A 23,948-nucleotide genomic window follows, 5' to 3' on the forward strand; every position below is an offset into this window, starting at 1 on the left:
TGTAATATGAGAGGATGGCATTTCACAGATACCATTTAGATAAGGCTTCTATCTAAAGACCAAATCAGGTTGTAACTATGACAACCTTGCAGCTACAGCTGCACTTTTCAGGGAAGAGATTCCCTGCTGCATTTTTTCAATAATGCATATATCAAATGTTAGATGTTAATTCAGTTATTTTTTCTGTACTGATTTGGACTAGTTGTATCTAATGCCAAAAGCATAGTGAAAACTACCCTGGAAGTGTAAAAACATGCCTGTTTTTGCTTTTGTAACTACCTCCTGGTTTTGCTGAACATGCCAGTGGTGTTCTGATGCAACCTGGAGTCTGTAGGCAGTGGCACAATACAAAAGAGTAGCAACAGGGTCTTAAAGTATTTTCTTTCTTATGTTCATCATTAATATAAGTAGTAATTTCTTCTTAGTTTAAAAAAAAAAATTACACTGTGTTTCTTTTTTCTCTCATTTTCTCCCCTTCTGGAGAAATGAAGATTTTTATTGCTTAAAGGGACGATTCACAAACAAGAGCTCCTTTCTGTGAGAGTACTTACCAAAACCAGTAATCCTTTTTACTTTGTATATAACCACCATCTTAAAATCCTCAGGACTTTAGATGCTGTAGAATTCAACAAAATGCTTTAAAAAAAGTAAATAAAGGAATAATGAAATATAAAAGCTCAAAATCAGTACCTAATAGATTCTACAGGATTTTAGACTACTCTGTAATGAACTGCTGAATCTTATTGAATTTTTTTACTAGGATATCAGTCTTTCTTCTGCTCACTTACACATATATGTGTATGATTTTTTTCTTTAAAGCTTACCAGTTGAACAAAGCTAAGTGGAAGGCCAAAGGCAAATTTTGCATGTTGCATTAAGGAGGTAACAGAATCGTGCCTGGTCACAAAGCATAAATTGCAGCTGGATCCTGGGATTAATACACCAAGTGAGCCAGGTTGTGGTAGTCAGGGAAACAGCAGGCACAAATGCTGCTGAGAAAACAAAAACCAAAATCAAGCCCATTCTGTGAATTTTCTGTCAACAATCTGGGTGGGTGGGTGGGTCACGATATTCTGTTATGACGACGTATTTACAGATAATGCCACAATTTGTTGATCGGTTTCTAATTAATGGCTCTCATGTTTTTCTTGCTAGATCCACAGGAAAGGAGTTTGCCCTGAAGATCATAGACAAGGCTAAATGCTGTGGGAAGGTAGTGTACAACAATTTGCATGTATACAGAAGCAGCACTAGCAGCTGCTCATTAGTCATAAATGGTGGGTGTATTTGGGTTTTCTGAGTATTTTCAGAATATCTGTTTAACAAGATGATAATGTATCCAAGAAGCAAATAATAAAAGCAGTGAGTGTTAGTCTACTAAATAACAGAGTAAAAAGCAAACTAATTGTTGTCTATTTTATTGGACAGACAAAAAAATGCTAATATGCACCCAAAATGTATTGAAATTATTTTGATCTGTAAAATATGAGAAAGGAAATTTGTAGCTATTTTAGTATTTATGTGATTCCCATCCCACTCTGCCTCTTATTTTTCTCTTTTTATGGCTTTACATATTCCTTTTGTAAGCAGAACATGGATTTGGAAAGAAATTTTTGCAGCCATTTCTTTCTGTTTACATACTCTTACCATCCTGTATTAACAAGGATCTCTTGAGTTCCTAAACATTTTCTTTTAATTCAAGCTTAAAAAAAAAAAATTCAAAATTGCCTCTTCAGCAGAACAGCATCTCATATAGTGAGTCCAGTTCTGGGCTCCTCAGTACAAGAAAGACGAGGAGCTACTGGAGAGGGTCCAGCAGAGAGCACTGAGATGATGAGGGGTCTGGAGCATCTCTTACCAGGAGAGACTGGGGCAGCTGGGCCTGTTTAGTCTAGAAAAGAGAATATTGAGAGGGGATCTTATTAATGAATATAAATATCTCAAAGATGAGCGTCAAGAAAATGGTGCCAGACTCCTTTTAGTGGTGCCCAGCAAGAGGATGAGGAGTAATGGCCATAAACTAAAGCACAAGGAGTTTCACCTGAACAAGAGCAAGAGCTTCTTTCCATTGAAGGTGGCAGAGCTCTGGAACAGGCTGCTCAGTGAGATTGTGGAGTCTCCCTCTCTGGAGACATTCCAAACCCACCTGAATGGCATTCCTGTGTAACCTGCTCTACATGATCCTGCCTAGATCTCTAGTCCCTTCCAACCCAAACAATTCTGTGATTCTGTGAAATGGATACATGAGATTGTCCCACCCCTTCTTTCCTTTCCTCATGAATATATTTTTAAAAAGGAAGAAAAACAGCCAACCTACAGCCAAGAATGTAGACTAAGCATTGGAATAGATAACAGCAAATAAAATACTTCTGTTTTCACTGCTTTTGATCTTAAACCAATATGCTCTTAAGGAACTTAGGAATGAAATGGTTCATAGTTAAGAGTTAGCTAAAAGATCACAGTATTTATTAACAATCAAATTCTGCATTGAAGTCTCTCAGTAGGCAATACACCATTCTTTCAGGTACTATAAAAAGATGGACTTTTTGATCCAGACACCTTATGTTTTTTATGTAAATGACTGATTGAAATGATTCTAGAGGTATCTTTGTAACCAATTCAGGGGTTTAAATCAAAGGTATCCTTTTTGTTGATTACATGTTGTAACTGCTCTGAAGTGTCATTCAGTGCTCCAAATGCTGCATGTGTCCTTGTAGGAGGATGTAGCAAGTCTGTGTGACATTCTTTGTGTGGTAAGGAGCTGTATGATGCTGTGATGACTTCCTTTAAGTAGAGGTGCTAAAACAGAATTGCTTTATGTATGATGATTTTAAATCGTGTTAGGTGCTAGGAGATCAGTGTTCCAGCATCCACATTGTTTTATCTCATATTCTCCAGGTTTATTTAGAAAATTTAGAAAGGAATCTTAAAAATGCATTACCATGAGAAAAAGTGCTAAAATCACCTTTCTGAGATTGAAATGTTGCAATTTCTTCAGCTGTGGGAAGGGTGACCCAGTGCTTTCCACTGCAAACAAAATTTTTGGATGATGTGTACAGCTTGCAATTTTAGGTGGTGTTTATTACTTGTCTGAGTCAGCTGCTTAGGTATCACACATTACAACTGTCTAGAGATAGACAGTCTGTTTAATACAGTAGAGTTTAGACATATTTTCTATATGTCTTTCTCCCTGCTTTAAAACAAATTAAAAAATCAGCCCCATGGATGCATTCTTGCCTGTTTTGAAAGGATCTGTATCTGTATGGCTACAGACTGTTGTTAGGAAGATGTTTATACCTGTTAGGACAGTGGCAGAACTGTCCAGGAAGAATTCCAACAGAGAAAATAATTAAATTTTGCTACAGCTTATTCCTTCCTCGCTTAGTTTCACAGGCCAGCATAAGAACTGCTTTGAAAACACCCATCCAGCCCAAACATGGATGACTTGAGTGTTGCTCACTGCTCCTTAGCAGTTGATCTTGGATGTCCTAAAACTTGAATACAGTTGACTAATGTATTTTCCACGAGTGGCTTAAATGTTAATTACATAGTAATTTCACTGTAAATAAATCATATTAATGTAAACTGAAGCATATATTGCACTATCCAGGAAAAACATTGTAATGACTTTGAAAATTACTGGTTTTTTGTATAGCAAAATAGAGCAAAACAGTGGGGTGGTTGAAAATAAAGAACCACATATTAGTCAGCATTTTAAACAGTAGCTCAACAACATTTCGGGGACTGTTTTTAAAAATTAGTATTATTTTAAATAAACATTAGTTATTCCTGAGCTTTATTTAAAGCAATTAACAATTTAGTAATGTGAAACAAAGAAAGCACAGATAAAGCTATTGTGCCTTAGTTGTAATTAATGGATGTAATAAATTTAATATGCTATCTGTTCTTTGGGTAGAAAAAGCTATAATAATATTCTAGTTTTTGCTTGGACTCTTAATGTTAGTTTTGAATTTACAGGCTTCCATCCCTAAGGCTTAGTATGCTGTGGCTGTTCACTTCTGTCTGGTGATGAGATTCAGCATTGTGTTTAACAAAATTGCTTCATGTTTGTTTGTTTTTTTTTCCTCCAGAGCACTTTGCTTGGAGCAGGCATATGTTTGTTCAGAATGACAATTGGTGCTCTTTCAAACTGAATTTCAAAGGTGTGACTGTTTAACCCGTATATGCCGCACCGCACTCTCACGAAATGAGATGCACACATGGCATGTGGTTTCTGAGTTATGTAGCCACACAGAGCTTTGGCAAAAACACAGTGCATCCGTAAATAACCCTGGAAGAAGAAGGTGAAGTAGCACAAGATCTTCAATCACTGCCTCTGCACAGTGGCTCACATCTCCTTCTAATGCTCTGTTCACAAATGCATGAAATGCATGCTACTAATCGGTGCATTAAACATGAATAAGTTCTGAGTCCAGTGACATGATTTGTTATCTGCCCCAGCGTAAGGGTGCTCGTGTTTTATGCAAGCATTGGTATTTATTTTGCAGTGAACCTAAATACGTCTGTATTCCAATATTTATAAAGGAAAATTAAAATCATTCTTTCACGTGAAAGGGGAATGTAATTTTTTTCGCTCTCCAGTGTTAACCATGTGCTAAAATGTTCCAGAAAACAAGACATTTGAAACTCATTTGTTCTTGAAAGCCATTAGTTCCTCAGAAGTCTAGGGAAGGGGAAATTAAACGCAATCTGTGTGCTGTTAAGCTGTTGGAGTCACAACGATTTAACTGAGCTATTACACATTTTGCAGATTGTAAATCTGAACATACATATAAAATGAACTGAAAACCATAACCAAAGCAGTTATAATATTTTTTTCTTGTATATATTCTACAACTTTTTAAAAAAAAATAAAGTCCTTGAATATAAATCCTAGGTAATCTGTCCTTGAGTAACCTACACTAAATGAGAGGTGAAGGCTGGAGAGGATCAAGAACATGTTGACTATTGATGAGGGGTGACAGGTTACAATGATCCAGCTTGGGGGCAGAAAGGTTCTGAACTTAATTTCACCTCATAATACCCACATAAGAATATAATCTGCACTTCCTGAATTGCTGTCATGTTCTGGGGTCTTTTTTCAGAGATATCCCTTTGTTTATGTGAGTGAAATACAGTATTTTAAATTAAATGTGGTCAGTGGTGAAATACAACTTAAAATCCAGCATCTGACAATAGCCCTCTACTATATAAATTAAACAGCAAAAAAGGTGCTCACTGATCAAGTGATCAGCTGATCAAAGGAAAAGTGAATTGGCAATTCCATGTCTATTCAGATAAACTTCTCCATCCTGTTCTGAACAGGAGCACCTGATTGAAAATGAAGTGTCTATTCTGCGTCGAGTGAAGCATCCAAATATCATTATGCTTATAGAGGAAATGGACACCCCAACAGAACTCTATCTGGTGATGGAGCTGGTCAAGGTAAGACTAAGGAGGCTTTATTTATCTTGTTTGAATTCTCTGTGTTGGTGTGAGATCTGAGCAGCATCTGGGAACACTAAGATCTTGGGAGACGTAATCATATACGATTTCAGTGGCAACCTGCATTTTTAATAATAAAAATACTCTTTTCGATCAATTATATTAATGGAATTTATCTCTCTTCAGTTTTAATTAGATTATTAACACAGATTTGAGGCAATTTTGCAATGTGCACAGTCTAGACAGAAGTGGATAGTGGTTTTTATATCATGCTTACAATATGCAGGGCTGATAGAGATGTGCTTTTACTAACAGAACACCTGCATTTATTTCACTAATATATTTATTTAATAATTTGCCTTAAAGAAAGTAATGAATTTATCTCTCTGTGATAAATTTGTCTTAATTGACAATAAATGAGACAGATAGTTTAAATTCAAGTGATCATCATCCAAGAAAATTAAAACTCAAAAAATCTCACCTGGTTTGTTTGTATCAAGCATTCATTCCCCTTATTTCCAGTTTACCAGAGAACAGATATGCTGCTTTCATACATGTACAGAGAAAACAAAAATGCTCATTTTGCTGTCATTTGTGAGGCAAATACACAAACTGCATCAAGTTTTAGTCATGCATTCTCTTGTCTGAGGTGTGTACATACACAGCAACACTGCACATCAGCTTGACTGGCATGTCAGGTACAAATATTATATAGCAGCAGCAGCACTTTTTATTTCTGTCTGAAACATTGTTAGATTCAGGATTCCCCCCTAGAGTAGTTACCAGCCTGGGAAATCTCTAAAAAAAGTGTGTAGTTGTTGAATTCATAATTTCTGTACCCTACTCATTTCTCTTCCTTTCTGGAAGTTATTTTTATATACTATAGGCTTTTTTGGGGTTTCAAGACAGTATTTTTTTATATTTTAATTCACCACCATCTTGGCCTGTATTTCCTGAATTGCTCCTTCTCTTCCCTGTATATTGAAATGCTTGGAATGCCACCCACAGCTCAGACAGATCACTCCTACAGATGTATCCAGGGTAACCATCATAGAGACACCCACATAAAATTTGTTGCAATGACTGAAAATGCTGCATCAGTAACTTGCTCACATGTTGTTATGTATTCCAAGAGGAATAGGGCATCCATAAAACAGAGACTGCACAACTGAAACATTCAGAAATCACCTGTAGGTGATGGAATCAGTGGATTCATTTATGTTGGAAAAGATCATGCTTGTCTGCTTGTCTTGTATGTCCTCTTTAGCTTTATTTATTGATATTTCTGCAATATCTGCAGAAATTCAGATTTGCAGTTCATTACAATTGCTGAATATTTGTTTGTTAAGGTTTTTATTACTGGGCTAATTTACTGTAGCCTTTACTCAAAACCAGGCCTGTTTTTCACTATATTAAAGGTATTACACTGATAAGATGAAGAAAAGAGAAACTGTATGCCTGTACCTGTAGGTAATAGAAATGAGTGATCAAAGTAGGAAGATCAATAAAAAGAAATCAAGACAGAGAAGATCTGTGATTTGTCCAAACTCAGACACCAGAAGCCAGGATTACAGCTGAGAATTTAATGTAGATGAGCCAAGTCCCAGTATAGTATCTTGGTGACAAGATCATCTTTCTGCAAAGTAATTTTTTTACTGTTTAACAGGAATTTTGAGCGTGCCTTTTGTAAAGGAAGATTTTACATGGGGTTTTTTTGGCGTGTTTTTTTTTTTAAATTAAATATAATCTTAATAATTTTTCCCACATTGGTCTTTTTCCTTTCTATTATGTAGGGAGGAGATCTATTTGATGCTATCACTTCATCTACAAAATACACAGAGCGAGATGGCAGTGCAATGGTCTACAATTTAGCCAGTGCTCTCAAATACCTTCATGGTCTCAACATTGTGCACAGAGACATCAAGCCAGAAAATCTTCTGGTATGTCCCATTTATTATCTAATACTTTCTCTTACTTTGTTCTCATTAATGCAAATGCTTGTATATATAAATGTCAAGGAGCTGAGCAGAGAAGAGCAGGCATATTAATTTAGAATAAGCATGTATGAAATAAATCTTCTGCCATGGGATAGCAATCACTGTAATGCAAGAGAGCTGTGCTCAAACCTGTCCTTAGACTTATCTTTATTTACATTTTGATTGGCTGCCATTTGGATAAGCAGGAGTATTGTCTCACAAAACAATGAATTTTAAAGCTATGTCAATGAATTATTTATTAGTTTGCAAGTGGGAGAAAAGGTGGGCTGAGTGCCATTTCTTCCATTTCTTTGAATGATCATATGGTTACCATCTGAAGCCTTTTTCTTCCCCCCCATTTTTCTCTCACTGTCATTGTAGGATCATCTTTCTGATGATTTACCAATATTCCAGCTGGGAATTAACTCTGTACATACGTTTATTTTGTCCTGGGCAACTGACTGCTTTTGTTTTCAGCAGAGACAGAAGATAGCTGTGTTGACAAGAACTACCATGAACTCTGCTTTGGGAACCACTTATACCACAGTCCACAGAGGGCATCTTTCCCATTCTGTTCACAGAATGGGATCAGCACATGCCATTTGCTTATACACAGAGGTTATACTTGTGCACTGCATATTGGATATTAGATATTAAGTGTCACACACTGAACAGATTTTGAACTATTACAAGGATAGGGCTATAAGCTACAAGCTGAAAATATTTTCCATTTCATAGTCAATTCTTTCCCAGCTAATTCCACTGACAGTGTTTGGCCATTTAAATAAGCCCTCAAATAAATTAGATTGCTTAGCAAAAGAAAGGGAGGGGAGGCTTTTCCATTGGAAAATGTAGTTACAGCAACATGGCACTTAGGAGTGAGAAAATGAAGGTGGAAGTCTCACATTATCAGTGCATCTTCAAACGCAGACAGTCCAGAGAAATTTCAAGCTCTCATTAGCGATTGAATCAGTTATAAATAGGCACAAATGTCCTTTCTGCCTAGAAAGCCTAAAGAGATTACTCAACAGATGCAAATCTTACTCACTGTGATTGACAGTGGCAGAACATAAAGATAACATGCTGGTATTGAATGTAAATGCAAATAATTCCTATCAGTTGCTACCTAGAATTGCAAGTAGTTAGTTTTTTTGCACAGGGTCATCCAGCTGTCTGAATTCTCTTTACAAGTCATGCATTTAAAAATGCAAACTCTGAGTTTTGAAGGTGTTATATAAAAGAGAACAAGAGCTTCCATTAATGATATGAATTACAGAGAGGAATGAAGGAAAGAATTGCTGCCTTAGCAGTGTTCAGTTGTTTGAGGAAACAAAAGAAATTCAGCCATTCTGGAGATTATGGAGTCCTACATTCTAAAAATTGGATTCCTTTGAAATTATGTTAATATAAATATTTTACTTTAAGAACGAAACTGAGATTAATTTATTAGGGGGATGTTTCCTTTGTGTTGGTCTGGTTTGATTTACTCTTGCAATCACTGTTGTGTAGCACTTTTCTTTCTATTGAAATTCAACTTCTTTCATCAATAAAATGACTCAGAGGTAGACTCAGTGCTAAATTATTTATGGGGCTTTTGGTAAGATACAGTTGGGTCTGCACAGAAACCTAAACAGTTCTCAGTCAGCTTTCTCACTCCTGTACTGAACTTGCCTAGACTGACTAAGCACAGGGAGGACATTTGCCAATGAAATATCCAGTGTAACAACTGACCAGATTTATGCCAAGTTAACAAGATGTTAAACAAATCGGATGTAGCTGCCAGTCTCATTTTAAACTCCAGGTCCTAATCAAATGAAATTATAGTATTATATTCTACTTAATATATTTAAAACTTCTCAGCATTCTAGGATTGGGTTTTCCTTCCCCCCCCCACTAGTTGCTTGAGGCTATGTCATGGTCTGACCTACATAGCTGGCAGACAGCTCCATTGAACACTAACTCCAGCTGCAATCAATGGTAATAGCATTTTTCTCTTCTTTCCCTGCAGGGCTGTGGAAATTGCCTCTTTTTCCCCATCTTCTTGGTGTGATGATGGTCATTTTCCAAACAAATTAAAAAAAAGATGCAGATGTTCTCCTCCTCATTGTGCTTTTATTTTTCTGATTCTAGGTATGTGAATATTCAGATGGAACCAAGTCTTTGAAGCTCGGAGACTTTGGACTGGCGACTGTGGTGGAAGGACCTTTATATACTGTCTGTGGTACACCCACCTACGTGGCTCCAGAAATCATTGCAGAGACAGGGTAAGACATAGGCCTTGTAACCAGTTATTTTTGTCAGGTAGCTCCTGTTTTAAGAACTAGAATACTTTAATAGGCTGTCTCTCCATCTTTTTGTAACCAAAGCACCCATGGGCATCATTCACAGTTCCTCAAAGAGGCCAGTTTTTTTGCTCATCCTGACCCCAGAATTCACCTTTGCCTCCTTACCCACCTCCCTTGGACCTGCTGGTGCAGTGGAGTTCATTGGTTTGTGCTCCCTGCCTCACCTCAGCGTTCAGAGCCCATTATACCAGCCATGGCAGCTGCTTGGGGAAAAACAGACAAGCAGAACAGAGTGTTCACATTAGAAATGGAATAATTTATATTGGAAGAGGCTCCAGAGGTCACCTAGTCTAAACCTGTTCTCAGGGCAGCTCTAATTAGATCATGTTGATTCAAGTGACCTTGTTTGGGTGACACATGCTGTTTGATAACTGTTTGCTTAATTAAACAACTCCATTTTTTTGTATTGAACAGGTCATTGCATAAATACAAAATAATTTTTTAACATGGTAGAATTTCAGGAGTCATCCTTCCTTTTAGACCTATTAGAGCTCCATTCCATGCTAAGCTGAGTCTTGCCATAGCTGTGACCCCCCTCTGAAATTGGTCTTCCTAATGGAGGGAGGTTTGTTGTATTGTTTCAGTCGTTGTTCAGTGCATTTGTTGTATGGAGAAGTATTTCACAGCTGCAGTGAGCTCAAATGTCAAACGGCACTGCGTCTGCATGTTTTAGATTTTGACAAACTGAATCTACTGGATAGCAAAGAACAGGGCAAAAAGACCTCTTTTTGACCTCTAGTGTTTTAATTTCTGTGCTTTGAAAGAGAAGTGCAGTTCTTTTCCCCCGTGTTACTCAAGAGACTGGAGGACTGGTGTGTGTCTTGTTGCTTAGCAACACATGATAACCTAAGAGGTAGTTACTTCACTGTAGGGACTGAGAAGGCACATCCTTGTCTTTTATCGTTAGTGATTCTGGATTGGGAAAACCTTGGTACTGACTTGAATTTGAGTATAAGCAGAACACTCTGGAGAGCCTTGAGGCTTCTGGTGGGGGGAAGAAAAAAAGAAAAACCATAGTATCTTGGTTTCCTAAAGACTGTAAAGTTGTGAAGAAAAAGGTGCTTAGGTACAAAATACATTACCACACAATCAGCAAGTAATTTAGAACAGATTCTTCTGTATTCATGTCAATGCAATTTTTTTTCATTGAAATTACTTGGTTTTTTTTTAATTCAGCACAAGTAACACAGCCTTGTTTTCTCAGATATGGCTTAAAGGTGGATATTTGGGCAGCAGGTGTGATCACATACATACTGTTATGTGGATTTCCACCTTTTCGCAGGTGAGTGTCAAAGGGAAAAACAATAAAAATAATCAAGTTCTTTCTCCCTGAAGAAGGCATCCTGGGGGGAAAAACGGTGGATTAGATTGACACATTTTCTTTATGTCTTCGTCCTTTTCTTTAAATTGTTTTCACTTGTCCTTCTTCTTCGGTTCTGGGATTAGTTTTATTTATTTTATTTATTTATTTATTTTTCTAAGGTCGCAGCCGGTTTAGTGCTGTGTGCAGGGATGTGGGGGTGTAAGGGCAGAGCCGCTTTTCCTTTTGTCTCCCTGTGTATCCCAGCTCCACGATCCACGGGCACACGCTGCCCTCTGGCGTTTTTCTTGGGACCCGGCAGCTCCCGGGTCTGCAGTGCCGGGGTGGGAGGGTGGCTGGTGGTAAACCGAAGGGAGGGGAACAATTTGTTTATCCTGCACTTTTAACCTTCTTGGTCTTTTTGATAAGTGTCATAGGAGCGGTGGAGTTTGCAAACATCATTCTTGCTACTCAGTATCTCCACATGTAGGAGCTCTACTGAAAATCAAATGGATATGCTTTGTGCCTCAGCCATTTTTATTTTCCAGGGAATTGGCACATTTAAATAGTGGATTCTTCTCTTAACATATAAATTGTTAATGCATGGTCTGTTTGTTCATTTTTACAGCAAAATACTTAATTAACTACTAAAACACCAGACCGAGAATATTTTGCGAAGAACACAATGTAAACAACTCTTGTTTATGGAAAACTATTATTTAGTTTAGGTATTTGGGGTTTTTATGTAGTTAGTTCATGTTTAAAACTGAAAACTTGTTTTGAAAGATACAGTATAGAAACAAATGGCAGTTTATTTGAATAGATTTTAGGGGTTAGGCATGGAGAATATCCATATTCTATTAGAACCAGGCCTTAACCAAGGTTAATAAATATTTATTGCAAAACCAACTCAAGAGCTACATTGCTCTTTACAGAAATAGGTTGAGTGGATGTTCACAGCCAACAAACAAGTTGAAAAACAAAAATCCTGCTGCCATTGATCTCTGAATATTCATGCAACCATGTTTTTGATACAAAAGTACTTATCCTTTTAATATCAGTAGCCTGCCAGTACTCATGATACATTTAGTTTACTGTGTTTTATTTATCTCCTTGATGGATTTGAAAATTCTCCTGTTCTGATAGTTTAACAGATGAGGCTCATTTCACTACACTTCCTCCACCAATCATATGCTTTGTGTAGCAGGTTCTTTAGAACTAGGCTGGCAAATGACTTACTTTTGAATCCCCTTTCCTGTTCCTGTGTGTTAGCTATGCAGTCTCTATTCTGGTAGAAGAGCTTTCACCTCAGTATATTAGGTTTTCTCATCACTTCTGACAGCGTAACTATGGCAAACAGCTCAGAAGTGCTGCCTCTATGTAAGCTTGAGAATTATGCATTTCTAGTAGTTATTAACATCATTTCTGTTCCATCCCCAAATCAAGTTAAGAATTCACATGACAAATTGACTTCTTTCTCATCATCTTTTTCATTACTGCTGTTCTGCAGTGAAAACAACCTTCAGGAAGACCTCTTTGATCAGATACTTGTTGGGAAGCTGGAATTTCCTTCTCCCTACTGGGATAACATCACCGATTCAGCAAAGGTACTGCTACATTTTCCAACCTGAAATAGCATTTCTGATGAGTCCCTGAAAAGATGTTGCTCTCTTGGAAAGGCAGACTAGAAGATTCAGAACAGACTCTTACCCACTGCTCCAGTTGCTGTGCCTTTTTTAATTGGGTTAGCCTAACGTTAAATCAAAGCTCAGGTGTTTCAGGCTTGTTGTGTTGCTGTCTGAGTGAGTAAGGGTAGCAGAATGCCAACTGCATTCAGTGAATATCACATGATATTCAGTTTATTTCATGAAGGACTATTATAGCAGGTTCAGTGCTTCAGCTGCAAAGTAAATGTCTCTGAATTTTCCCCTCCTATTGCTCTTTAAAAAAGAAAAATCATTGCTATGTGGAGTGAATGCAGTTGACATTTCTTCCTATTTTACTTGAGCCAGTTATTAGAACTTTTCAAGAGGTGCAGCCACTGCTAATTAATTGCCCTTGCTAACAGTTCTTGTGTTATCATTGCAATTTTGTTTAAAACAGTTGTGTCTGCAGGATAAAGGTTCCAACTTGTAAGCCCTGCTACTCAAGCTAATTCACTCATGTGCTCTGAATGATATCTGAAGGCTCATTAGCAAGTAGAGATTATTTTTTTTATCCAGCCAGTGAGAAGTTACTTTTTTTCTGCATTTCCCAATGACTGTTTGTTTATCCATTTATCAACATTTCCCAAGCTGTGGTCATTTCAAACACTTCCAGGCATGCATTCTGAACAAGGCCCTCAGTCTTGGCACTAAAGGTGATCTCTCACTTCAAACTTAGACTAAATAACTTGGCTGGCTGGGAAACCTCTCAGTTAGGTATGTTATTATCTGCTTGGAGAAGCCATTCCCCAAAACTGAAGCAATGAACACTCTTCAAATAATGCCTTCAGTTTCTTGACTTTCAGATGCAGTTTCTTGCCTCTGATTGGTACTTTTAATGTACTGTTACTATGTGTGTGCACTGCCCATAGAGGATCTCATCTCTCCCAGGTTTGTTTTTGTTCTGATCATCTGCATGAATATATAGAGAACAAAGTGGAACATTATAGCTGATTTTTTTTTAACATTTCCTTTTCATTTGGTTTCAAAAGATTTGGTGAAACATGAGTACAATGAGGAAGTTGCTGTGAAATATGCTGCCCAGCATACTCTTAATCCTGAAGGGCAAATCCTTTGTTCCAGTGAAGTCACGCTGGTATCACTGGTTCTGGAATCAGCTGGCTTTTATTTTTCCCAAGTATCAAGAAACTTGCACTGAGAAGAACTTGGTGCAACAGTATTTCAGTTGTAATATCCTTTTCTTAAACTCTTCTTTTTTTTTTTATTAATAAAGGAGTTAATTAGCCTGATGTTACACGTGAACGCTGAGGCCCGATATACAGCAGCACAGATCCTAAGCCATCCCTGGGTGTCAGTGAGTAAATTACATTTTACTTGTCTCTAGTTTTATATTAAACCTGTAAATCTAAGCATTAAAGTGTAATTTTAAGAAGCAGCAATACACTTCTACTAGATCCATTTCTTTTTATGGAACTACTGGTCCCATTTCCACATAAAGGAGAAGAGCCATAGTCTGAATTTTGCTTCAGCTGTAGCAGCACTGTCAGCTTCTGGGCTCTGAAGGAACAGAATGAGGCTTCACTTGCTGACTGCAATTAGAAGGTGCTGGGGGTTGCTAAAACCTTGAACATAACACAACAGGCAGATGTGTGACTTCAGCACCTTTTTTGTTATTTCGCATTCAACCTACAAAACACTCATCTCAAAAACGTGTCTGTGGAAGGGCTGTTGTGCCTGTTGACATCTTACTTGTTGCAAAGCTACTTGGAGTACAGTCTGTTTCTTGAAGCACTTCAAGCTTGAAATACAATTAGCAAATTCAATACCTAATTTAAGACTAAGCTGATGGCTGCCAAGTCCTTAATTTTTTTGGGCAGCAGCAATGGGGAACACCAAAGTGCACTGATCGATTTAAAATCAGTTCACTGTTAATAAATACTAGGTTTACATGTGCATAGTCAATGTTTATTTTCACATATATTTTAAAAGAGGGGACTGAGTATGATCTATGGAGTTCTGGGACACAAGAGAAGACAACTATAATGAGTGTGTTTGTGCATAACAGCTCCTCTGAAACTTATTTATGGGACTGTGTAACATCTCCACACTTAGGACATGATGGACCATTTAAAATACTGATTTAAAAGAATTCCAAATGACAAGTATGCTTTTTATTTTTAACGTTATTTCAAGCACGTTATTTTTAACATGCTTGAATAAAACTTGCAGCTTTGCTTTTACTTAGTTGCATTCAAGCATACTTTTGGGTGTTTTTTTTTCCTTACTTGAATATTGTGTTTATTCTTATACAGGATGATGCTTCCCAGGAGAATAATATGCAAGCTGAAGTAACAGGTAAACTGAAGCAGCACTTTAATAACACCCTACCCAAGCAAAATAACACATCTGCTGGGGTTTCTGTCATCATGGTAAGAGAAATGAATATTTTTATACATTGATACTCTACTTTGCATATCTTCCTAACAGTGCTCTATGAGCATGTGTGGTGCAAGAATAGCAAAACCAAAGCTAGAATAGTCTCTAATTCTAGTCTTTCTTTATGTATAATGTGGATTGTCTCATCATTGCTTGAGAGCAACCAAGTCCATCACAGTGCAGTACCTAAGCTATAAAAACAAGCTTCCAAACAGAAATATGTAAACACTAAGTAGGTGTATGTTGAATTTGAACTCTTTCATTACAAAAACTGTGATTTTTAAATTTTTTTTTAATCATAATGACCACCTAGTTAGTTAAGTAGGCTCTTCCCCTCTGCCCCGACCACGTATTGCCTGATCATGAGCATACTGTTGTTCAACACTGTGCTTGCCAGGAAACCAGACCCCATTTCAGAAACTTTCTCTGTAGTATTGAATGTTTGCCACATTAATTTTGTCCTTATCCAACCCCTGCTACATTTTTTCTGTTCCCTAATGGGGAACTTTCCTTGAAGCATACAACGGGATCCTGACGACCCTAGAGCTCAACTTACATAAACAGTAATTCCAGAAGGCAGATGTGTGAATCATGGCAGAAGAAATGGAATTTATTGCTGTCAGTACCAAGAACTGCATTTGTAATTGCCCAGTCACTTTTGCAGAGAATATGCAACTGCAATAGTGATGAACTGCCCTTCTGTCCTTACTGTGGTCCATCCTTGTCTGATGTGAGGATGGACACTGCACATAGAGTATTTTCAGTTAAAAATAAACCCATCTATGGTAGTAACATAACAGTGATTTCCACCCCTTCCCATTAGTATTAATTACTCTCTAAGTCCAGCCCACTTATGTTAACGAACAATTGTTTTAATCATCTGAAAGTCAGTAAATTTAAATAATGTTTCTGCATACGTACATGTGTTTGCAAATACATTTATGTGAATTAAATGGGCCAACAATTTGAATGTAGGACAAGTGATAACATAAAAATAAGTCAGGAAATGGATTCAGGTTCATGCTGTTGTCTGCATTTCATTTGACAGTTTGACTTGACAGTTTGAGAGGGACTTCAGAGCTTCATTCTTTATACTGTTGAGACTATGGATAAGCCTGAAGCTGAAAACTGGTATAAAATGCACTACATCTAATAAGAGCAATTTTAATTCTAACTCTCAGCCCCTCTCCAACTTGCATGCCACTTAAGCCTGTCTTGGATCTCTGACACAGCATAGCTTCTGGCTTCTTATTGGTGTGGGTTTTTTCTGATTCTGTTAGCTACTGACATGCCTTCAGCCAGGAAAGTACACCTCATTTTCCCTTTTCCTGCCTTATTTCCTTCTAACAGGTATGGAAGGATGTAAATGCATAATTATTTATTTCTGAACGCAGCTCCCAGTTATTGGTGAAAGGAAAAGTAAAATCTTGATCAAAACCACTGTGATCTAATGAGGGTTAGGCCCCCAGTTTGTTATTCTTGCCCTGGTTTATCTTGAACTTTGAAATTTAGTTACCTTTGTGTTCAGAAGCTCTTCACTTGTACTAGCACTCATTGCTTAAAAACATTCAGCTTCAGATCAGCACATATTGTAATTCTCGTGTATTGCAGTGCATTGCTATATCAGTCCACCTGCATATTTAATGGAATCCCCTTTAGCATCACTTCATTCCAATACTGTCACCTGGCCAATGCAGATAATACCATCCTGTGGCAGATAAGTAAAACTGCACATCCCCAGTTCAGTGTTCTTGCACAGGAGGCTCCCGCTGCCCCCAAAAGCATGTTGCTGTTAATTCATTACTGATTTTATTTTTTTTTGTCAATTTTAAAATGTTCTGTAAATCTAAATTTGTTGCAATTGTGTTAGTTCTGCTTAAAGTAAGTCTAGTTTCTGTCCCTTGCTTCCTTCCTTTTTCCTCCTTTCCCAATGCCTGCATTGCTTTCCTCTGAGTAGGTCCAAGGCAATGGTACGTACTAACTGCGATGCTTTGTTCTGCTGCACAAAAATACATGTTCTCCATTTTTAACAAGAAAGGAGAAATAACTAAGCCAGTCTGAAGTGGAAAAAGCTGTACAGCCACACAAAACCAGTCAAGGAATATCTTTTAAGCACTTACCAAAAAAATGATCTGTCTTAAGCAGTGCATATTTGAAATATTCTAAACAAACACTAATATAACTTTTTTTTAACTTCCTCATACATATCCTGATCTATTCTCCTGGCAGTAGTTTTGTGCATATGTATATTTTAACATATCTAAAAGCAATTAGAAAAAGATGAGAACCCTACGAAGACAGAGCCAAAGAACAAAAACACTGAAATAAACATCGTTTCTATTTAAAATAAACATATTAATTGTCACTTGTTTTATAGTACTAGTCAGGAGATAATATAAAAAACATTCTTACTTAGTTACAGTAAAATTAAGCCTCCTCTTAAATCTTTTTATAACAGAAAATCCTGAATTGTATTATGTAGGTATGTACTGCTGTGTGCAACGTGTGACAACTACCAGAAGCTGCTGTGAGGACAGCACAGGAGAAAATCACTGTCAAGCATGAACTGAAAGCATGTCCTTTCCCTTTTACATAACTTTTGCCTGCCACTGAAATAGCTGAAATACCACTTTATTTACAACTCTTTTTCCAGCAAACAAAAAAGGAAATGCAATCCTGCCAGCATAGCAGCTGCCTTGATAATGATAAAACTCCTGCAGACCACCTCAAAATCTCAAAAGCCCAGATGCAGCTCAGCTGGTCACTTCCTTGCATGCTCTGTGTGCAGAGTTGATTGTTAGTAGCAGAGAATTCAGTTGTGTAGGATGGAATTTTCTCCTGGTACCTCTATGCAGATAAGACTAGTGATGTCACTCACTTAAAAAAACCCCAATAAACAGCAAAACCTACACATCCAAAATTCAAAATACTAAAATACTTAACCTTTTCTTTTGGGAATTTTTATAGTCAGTACTTTGGTCTGGCAAAGCCTGGCAGGAAGGCCTTGGGGGTAGGAGTGGTGTCACAAGGCTGCTTGCCTCCTCCCCTGCCCAGCACACAGCCATAGCATTATATAAAATGGTTTCAGGACAAAAGTTGCCATCCATGTACATCTAAATCCTTGTAGTCCTCTGTTTGAGAAATCAGAGGTACTAATCCAGCTCCTTGCCAAGTCAGATAAATGAGAAATTTGAATTTATGCATTCCAAAAAGGAAGTTTTCACTACCAAGCTACATGTTCAGTTTGGAAAAAAGAGGGTAATTACCATATTTCTGCTGTCCCTGATGACTTTGATGCAATAAACCACATCTGGAAAAAAAAAATGAACCATGCTAAATTTAACTTGTATCAGAAAATTATTTCAATATTAAATATTTTAGCGAATAGTATCAAACTCCTCTAAAAACACACAGAAATGTTCACACTAGCAAAGCAGGTCCTCCTGAGCAATCAGTCAAAGAAAGAAATCCCTAAGGAAAAGGCAGAGCACCTGACTTACTTTACAAGTAGCACATCCCAGCTCAGAATATGAAATTCCACATAATATTATAATTCTTACACATGCATATGGAGGAGGTGCCACAAAAGTGAAATATGTATTTGTTCTCCACTGTTCAGTTAAGTTGTCCCACATTTGTGGATTTAGAAAGCCCCAGCTGTACATGACGGGAGTAAGTGTACCTTGCACCATTCTACGTAACTCAAACTACAAAGAACTTAATTTATCTGTTTCAACTTAAAATCTGTATTACCAATGGTACTTAAAGCTCTTCCACAAAGTAAGGTAAGCCAAGGAGTAAATGAATTTATAATGATCAGTATCAGCCTTGAAAGTGTGAAACAAGACCAATTACACTGTTCCCCCAAGTCTTAAAAAGCAATTTTGATGTATGTTTTTGACACAGGAACTACTAGATTTCCCTTTAGGTCACCTTAGACACTGCACTAGCAATTAAACATTACACTCTCATTTAATTAAATTGCAGTTGTTGGCTTCAGCAGACATACTACATGCTCCAAATAATCCACCTACTGCACTATGGAGTTGTCAGTTTTCATTCTAACCTGTTAGTCTCTTCTCCAGTAAATTCATTTTTAAGTACAGAATTCAGAAATTACATATTTTTGCCACCGTGTCAGCTTTGTGAGAGGTCATTTGCCTACTCTCAGCAATAAGCAGAGAAGCAGACCCTTTTCTCTAAGACAGAAAAAATCATGAGGTTTCCATCTGTCACCTTCAGCAAGGGCTCCTCTTCTGTAACGTGTAGGTTTTTTTACAGAAAATATATTACTGAGCTCTCACTAAGCATCATGTGATGACTTGTCTGCAAAAACACAGGTGCATAAATTTGGCTAATAGCTGCTATGATGAGTTCCTGCTGTATCACAACCACTCACACCACCTTTTTTCCACATCAGACTTGCAAGACAAAGTTTTAAAGGTTGCAACATCCTGGCAAACATATGTCTGGAAAATAAGTTTTCCTTACATTTTCCAAAGTCAGCAACAGAGAATGCTACCATTTAATTATCTATAAGAGTTCTAATGTTATTTCTCCTTTTTTTCCTGGCTCTAATGCATGCACTTGATGTCTTGTAGATTGTTTTAACCCTTAAGTTCAGACAGGGCTTTATTTAACTGCTGATTTCATGATGTGCCTTGGGTTTGTTTTTTTTTGTTTGTTTGTAGAACACAGCTCTAGATAAAGAGAGTCAGATTTTCTGCAGCAAGCGCTGTCAGGACTCTGGTAGAGCTGGAATGGAGAAAATTTCTGCAATTGCTGCTGCAGCTGATGATCCTCGTGTGGCTGGGTCCGAGACCCTCTTCCCTGCTGCTTCTGAGCCACTCCGATCCCCCACGCCGCCTGCCTCAGTATCTCCTGAGCTTGCTGGGGATCAGCCTGGTGCGTAGGACTGATGAAAACAAATCCAACTGAAGCTCCCCACACTCTGGCCACAGTTTCTCTTCATTTCCCATGACTGTTTTTGGTTTGTGTGCTCCTCTCGTGGCGAGCCCCTGCCAGGCTCTGATCTTCTTTCTCATAGTGAGCGAGTGACCGTGCGCTTTGAGTGCTCTTTGCCCTTGTCTTCAGAACAGCAGTAGGGGAAAGACTGGCAAATGGTAGATGATTTTTAAGTTATCTGTGTTAGTAATTAACTCCATTTCACACAGCCTTGGGCTCTAAATAGACTAACTTATGGTGTAGCTAACCATATTTTTATATGAGCAGTGAGATGATGAACAGTGACCGGGCCTCCCCTCTACAAGCAGGCCCCGTTCTGTTCTTCTCATGAGAATTCTCAGAAAAGGGGGAGAGGAAGACAAGAGATGAAAACTTCTATTTGCCTTCTATTCCAATGCCTCTATTTTTAGCCAAGTTTCTACTAAACTTGAAGAGGCAAATTTTCATGAAAAATTTTTTAGTGGACTAACTGTAAAATATCGTGAAACAAACACTGGAGATAGAGAGGGAAGGATGGTTGTTTCCCATCAAGTTTGTTATCTAACTTGCAGGCAGGGTAGTGTTTAGATAATACGAATTTAAATAAAGTGACTTGGGATGTAAACATGAGCACTGGACATTTATTTGTAATGAAGACTGGAGTGAAGGAAGCCTTTTTGTTTTAGCCATTTTCTATCTTAACTGCAAGTGTCCCATCCACACCTTTCTCCAGGGTCAGACTACCTATTAGGTAAAATAAAATTATGTTGGACCTGTGAAGGGAAAGCCTGCTGCATGTGATCCAAGCTACGATGAACAGAGCAGCTCCCACTTCTAGGATGAGCTGATACAGGAGCTGCCATCAATAGCCATCAAAGGTTGTCAGTGCTATCCCCCTGTTCACCTGGTGCAGGCACTGGAAACAAGGATTGGGGAGCAGCTGTCCTGAATCTGCAGTCACAAAATAGATGAGGTTTTACCTTTACCATAATGCTTAGTTCAGTATAGTATGTATTCAGCTTAATTCTTTTCCTTTGCTCGTTCTTATGAATTGGTCATAGTTCATTTTCTCTCTTAGCTATACTTTCTACTAGAATTGTAAAAGAAAGACCTGCAATAAACTTTCTTCATTAAAAAAAAAGAGAGATAAAAAGTCATTCATTTCTTTGAGAACTCAGTTATTTCATCAGTGAAACTGTTGTCTTCCATACCTACCAAAAACACTTAACAGAATTAATTTGAGGGATTCCCTTAACCTTTTAAAGTTCATTGACTCCTGTGGAAGGCTTGGGAACACATGATTAAACATGATGGTTTTACCTTTTGAAGAGGCATTTAAAGATCAGGAAGTGCCAACTGAGAACTTAAGGTCACGGTAGCTGAAAGATGTACAGCAAGAAGAATGGTAATAAAGGTAGGGAAACACATTACATGTCTTAAACTATGATAAAAAGGTTGAGTACAAGCAGTCATTGTGAATTAACTTTGTTGTGGGCTCGGTAGAGTTAAGTTTTAAGATATTTGGAGAGTATGAGAATAGCCTTTATATAAAATTATACACATTCACAATTTGAAACAGTGCAAAAATATGAAGATAGCACTCTACCCTTACTCAGAACAGAAACTATGAGAGTCTGTTAGCTGGCCCTGTGTGTGGTTGGTAATTTCTATAACAAGTCTCAGATGAAGCTCAATAAAGAATGTGTGATTTCAGGTGGAGAGGGTTAACCAGCCACTACCCACCAGAGCTGAATTCAGGGATTAGTGGAGAGGAAGCACCAAGAAAGTGATGAATGCTTGGTTGAGTTCTGTTTTTCCTAAGAGGATGGATATTCAGGTGTGCAAGGCCTAGATATTTATTTTATGAGGCAAAGCCTCTCATGGATTAGCAGAGATACCCAAAGTGTTACACAAAACCTCATGCATATGTAAAAGAAAGGATGATAATTTGCCTGGTCAACAGCTGCCAGTTCTAAACTATTCCTTTGTCTAATGGAAGAAGAGAATAAAGATATAAATATCCTGAAATTGTGTCCCTGAGTTCATGACTGATCAACATCTGATCATTCTTATACAAGTATTTTGATTCACAGAGCAGAGGCGGGGGCGAGACTGTGCCAAAAATGCCTATTTAAAGATAGTGATGACAGCTGGAAACGATGATCATATGGCCAACATAACTGGATAAAAACATGGGATAGGTGGGAAAGTTCTTAACTCTATGTATGACCTCAGGAAAGTAGTATCACTACTCCATGCCTTAATATAGTTCCACTTCTTGAGCTTCCACTTGTTTGAGCTGGGGAATTTCAGTCCTTTAATTCAAGGGAGTGAATCTGTGAAAACCTCATTGACCTCTCTCAGAAACAGAGGTTCACAGTTCAGGTATGTGGTGGCAAGACCAGCAACAGTGGCAACTTCTGCAACATCTAATGCTGCTTTTCTTCTCTGTGCTTCAAAATCACATTAAATGTATATGAAAGAGGTTGCCAAAATATATAATAAAAGCAACCAGGCATCCTTCAGCAGGTTCTTGGAGTGCCCTAGTGGTACGGGAGACACTCTAGCACCCTGGTGTACATCCAGGAGATCAGAAGCAAGATCCAACCGTATGATTTCCAACAGGGATGACACATTTGGCCTTTATGAGAAAACTCTCAGTTTCCTCAATCAATTTGAGGAAATTTAATCGGTTTTGATCAATTTGAAATAAAAAACTGTTAGCTAGGAAGCAGTCATGTGTTACACCACTGCCTCTATGCTCACCAAAACAGGGTTCAAATTCCTATTCAAATTCCAGTCCAAATTATTTTGGTCATCATTAACTGCATTAGTTTACTGAAGATCTTGGGTTGGTTCTGCATAGAATTAAACTATTTTGGATTTCATGTGATGTTGGATCATGTGGTAAATCCAAGCGAGTGGCTCAAGTGTTACACAAACAGCCCATCTCTGGGTTTATTTAATGAGGATAAAACCAGTTTCTCAAGAACAATATAGTCATCTTTACTCCTTTTGAATTACTTTTGGGAGAAAGAGAAAGCAAAACAGAGATGCCACACCACAAACACACTTAAATCTCTGTGAATATTAGGACATAAAATGGAAAAGCTACAATCTGGACAGTCACTATATCTAGGCCATTCTTACTCAATATATCTAACAGCAATCATGTCCTGACTAAAGCTACAATAAAATTAATTTCCCATTACCTTAGCTCTTCTGGACATTTATTGTGCTGACTGCTAAATCAGCAGAGCAGGAATCTTTATCAGGTATAAGTGCTGCAGATAGTTGGCGGACTAACAATAGGGTGTCAGGGCAGAAACAGTAACAGATCCATACACCTTGCAAGAAGCTCCCTTTCAGGTGTAGAGGGTTTCTCATAACACACAGCACAACATAGCCAACAACTGCAGAAATATTCTCAGAAGTCTCATGGCATTCATTTCCCTCTGCTTGTAGTAGCACCACAACACAAGCTTCCTTCAGAGAAACCCCCACCCTCACCACCCCATCACCTCTTGCCAGATCCTACGGCGTTTCTATCAGAAATTTTCACAAAATAGAAGGGGTTTCAAGATACTTCTGCCAAGTACTTCTCCACAAACCAAAGTGCAGCACTGCTGCTGACTCCCTGACTCTCTGACCACCCTGACTCTCAGCAGCAGCAAATGCTACTTTCCAGAGCACCTCCCATAAAATCCAGCTGACAGCTGGTCCCTCTGAACTTACCAAAACAGAAGAAAGCCCAGACTGTCACATAAAGAAATGCTTCTCATAAATGCTCTCTCTGCATTTGAGGAGAGAAGTCAGTCCCTCTTTTCAGGAATATTCT

The 23,948-nt window shown here is 37.9% G+C and overlaps 1 protein-coding gene across 6 annotated transcripts in view; it reads left to right on the forward strand.

Moving 5' to 3' along the window:
- The window catches only part of DCLK2 (doublecortin like kinase 2), an 84,547-nt gene extending 62,409 nt beyond the window's left edge, over positions 1-22,138 (forward strand). For 2 of the 6 annotated variants that reach the window (XR_010429969.1, XR_010429968.1), the window contains 10 exons: positions 1,156-1,213; positions 5,326-5,445; positions 7,239-7,385; positions 9,552-9,685; positions 10,971-11,048; positions 12,577-12,673; positions 14,004-14,084; positions 15,043-15,159; positions 16,215-16,297; positions 19,858-19,996. Coding sequence is in view for 4 of the 6 variants with exons in the window: in XM_064651764.1 (XP_064507834.1) it covers positions 1,156-1,213; positions 5,326-5,445; positions 7,239-7,385; positions 9,552-9,685; positions 10,971-11,048; positions 12,577-12,673; positions 14,004-14,084; positions 15,043-15,159; positions 19,858-20,079 (1,054 nt within the window). In the remaining 2 variants the exon portion in view is untranslated. The other 4 variants (XM_064651764.1, XM_064651763.1, XM_064651766.1 and 1 more) reach the window with 3 other exon arrangements.
- The last annotated feature ends 1,810 nt before the right edge of the window (positions 22,139-23,948 follow it).

This window comes from Pseudopipra pipra, chromosome 4, assembly GCF_036250125.1.
Source record: "Pseudopipra pipra isolate bDixPip1 chromosome 4, bDixPip1.hap1, whole genome shotgun sequence".
NCBI classification, from domain to species: Eukaryota; Metazoa; Chordata; class Aves; order Passeriformes; family Pipridae; genus Pseudopipra; species Pseudopipra pipra.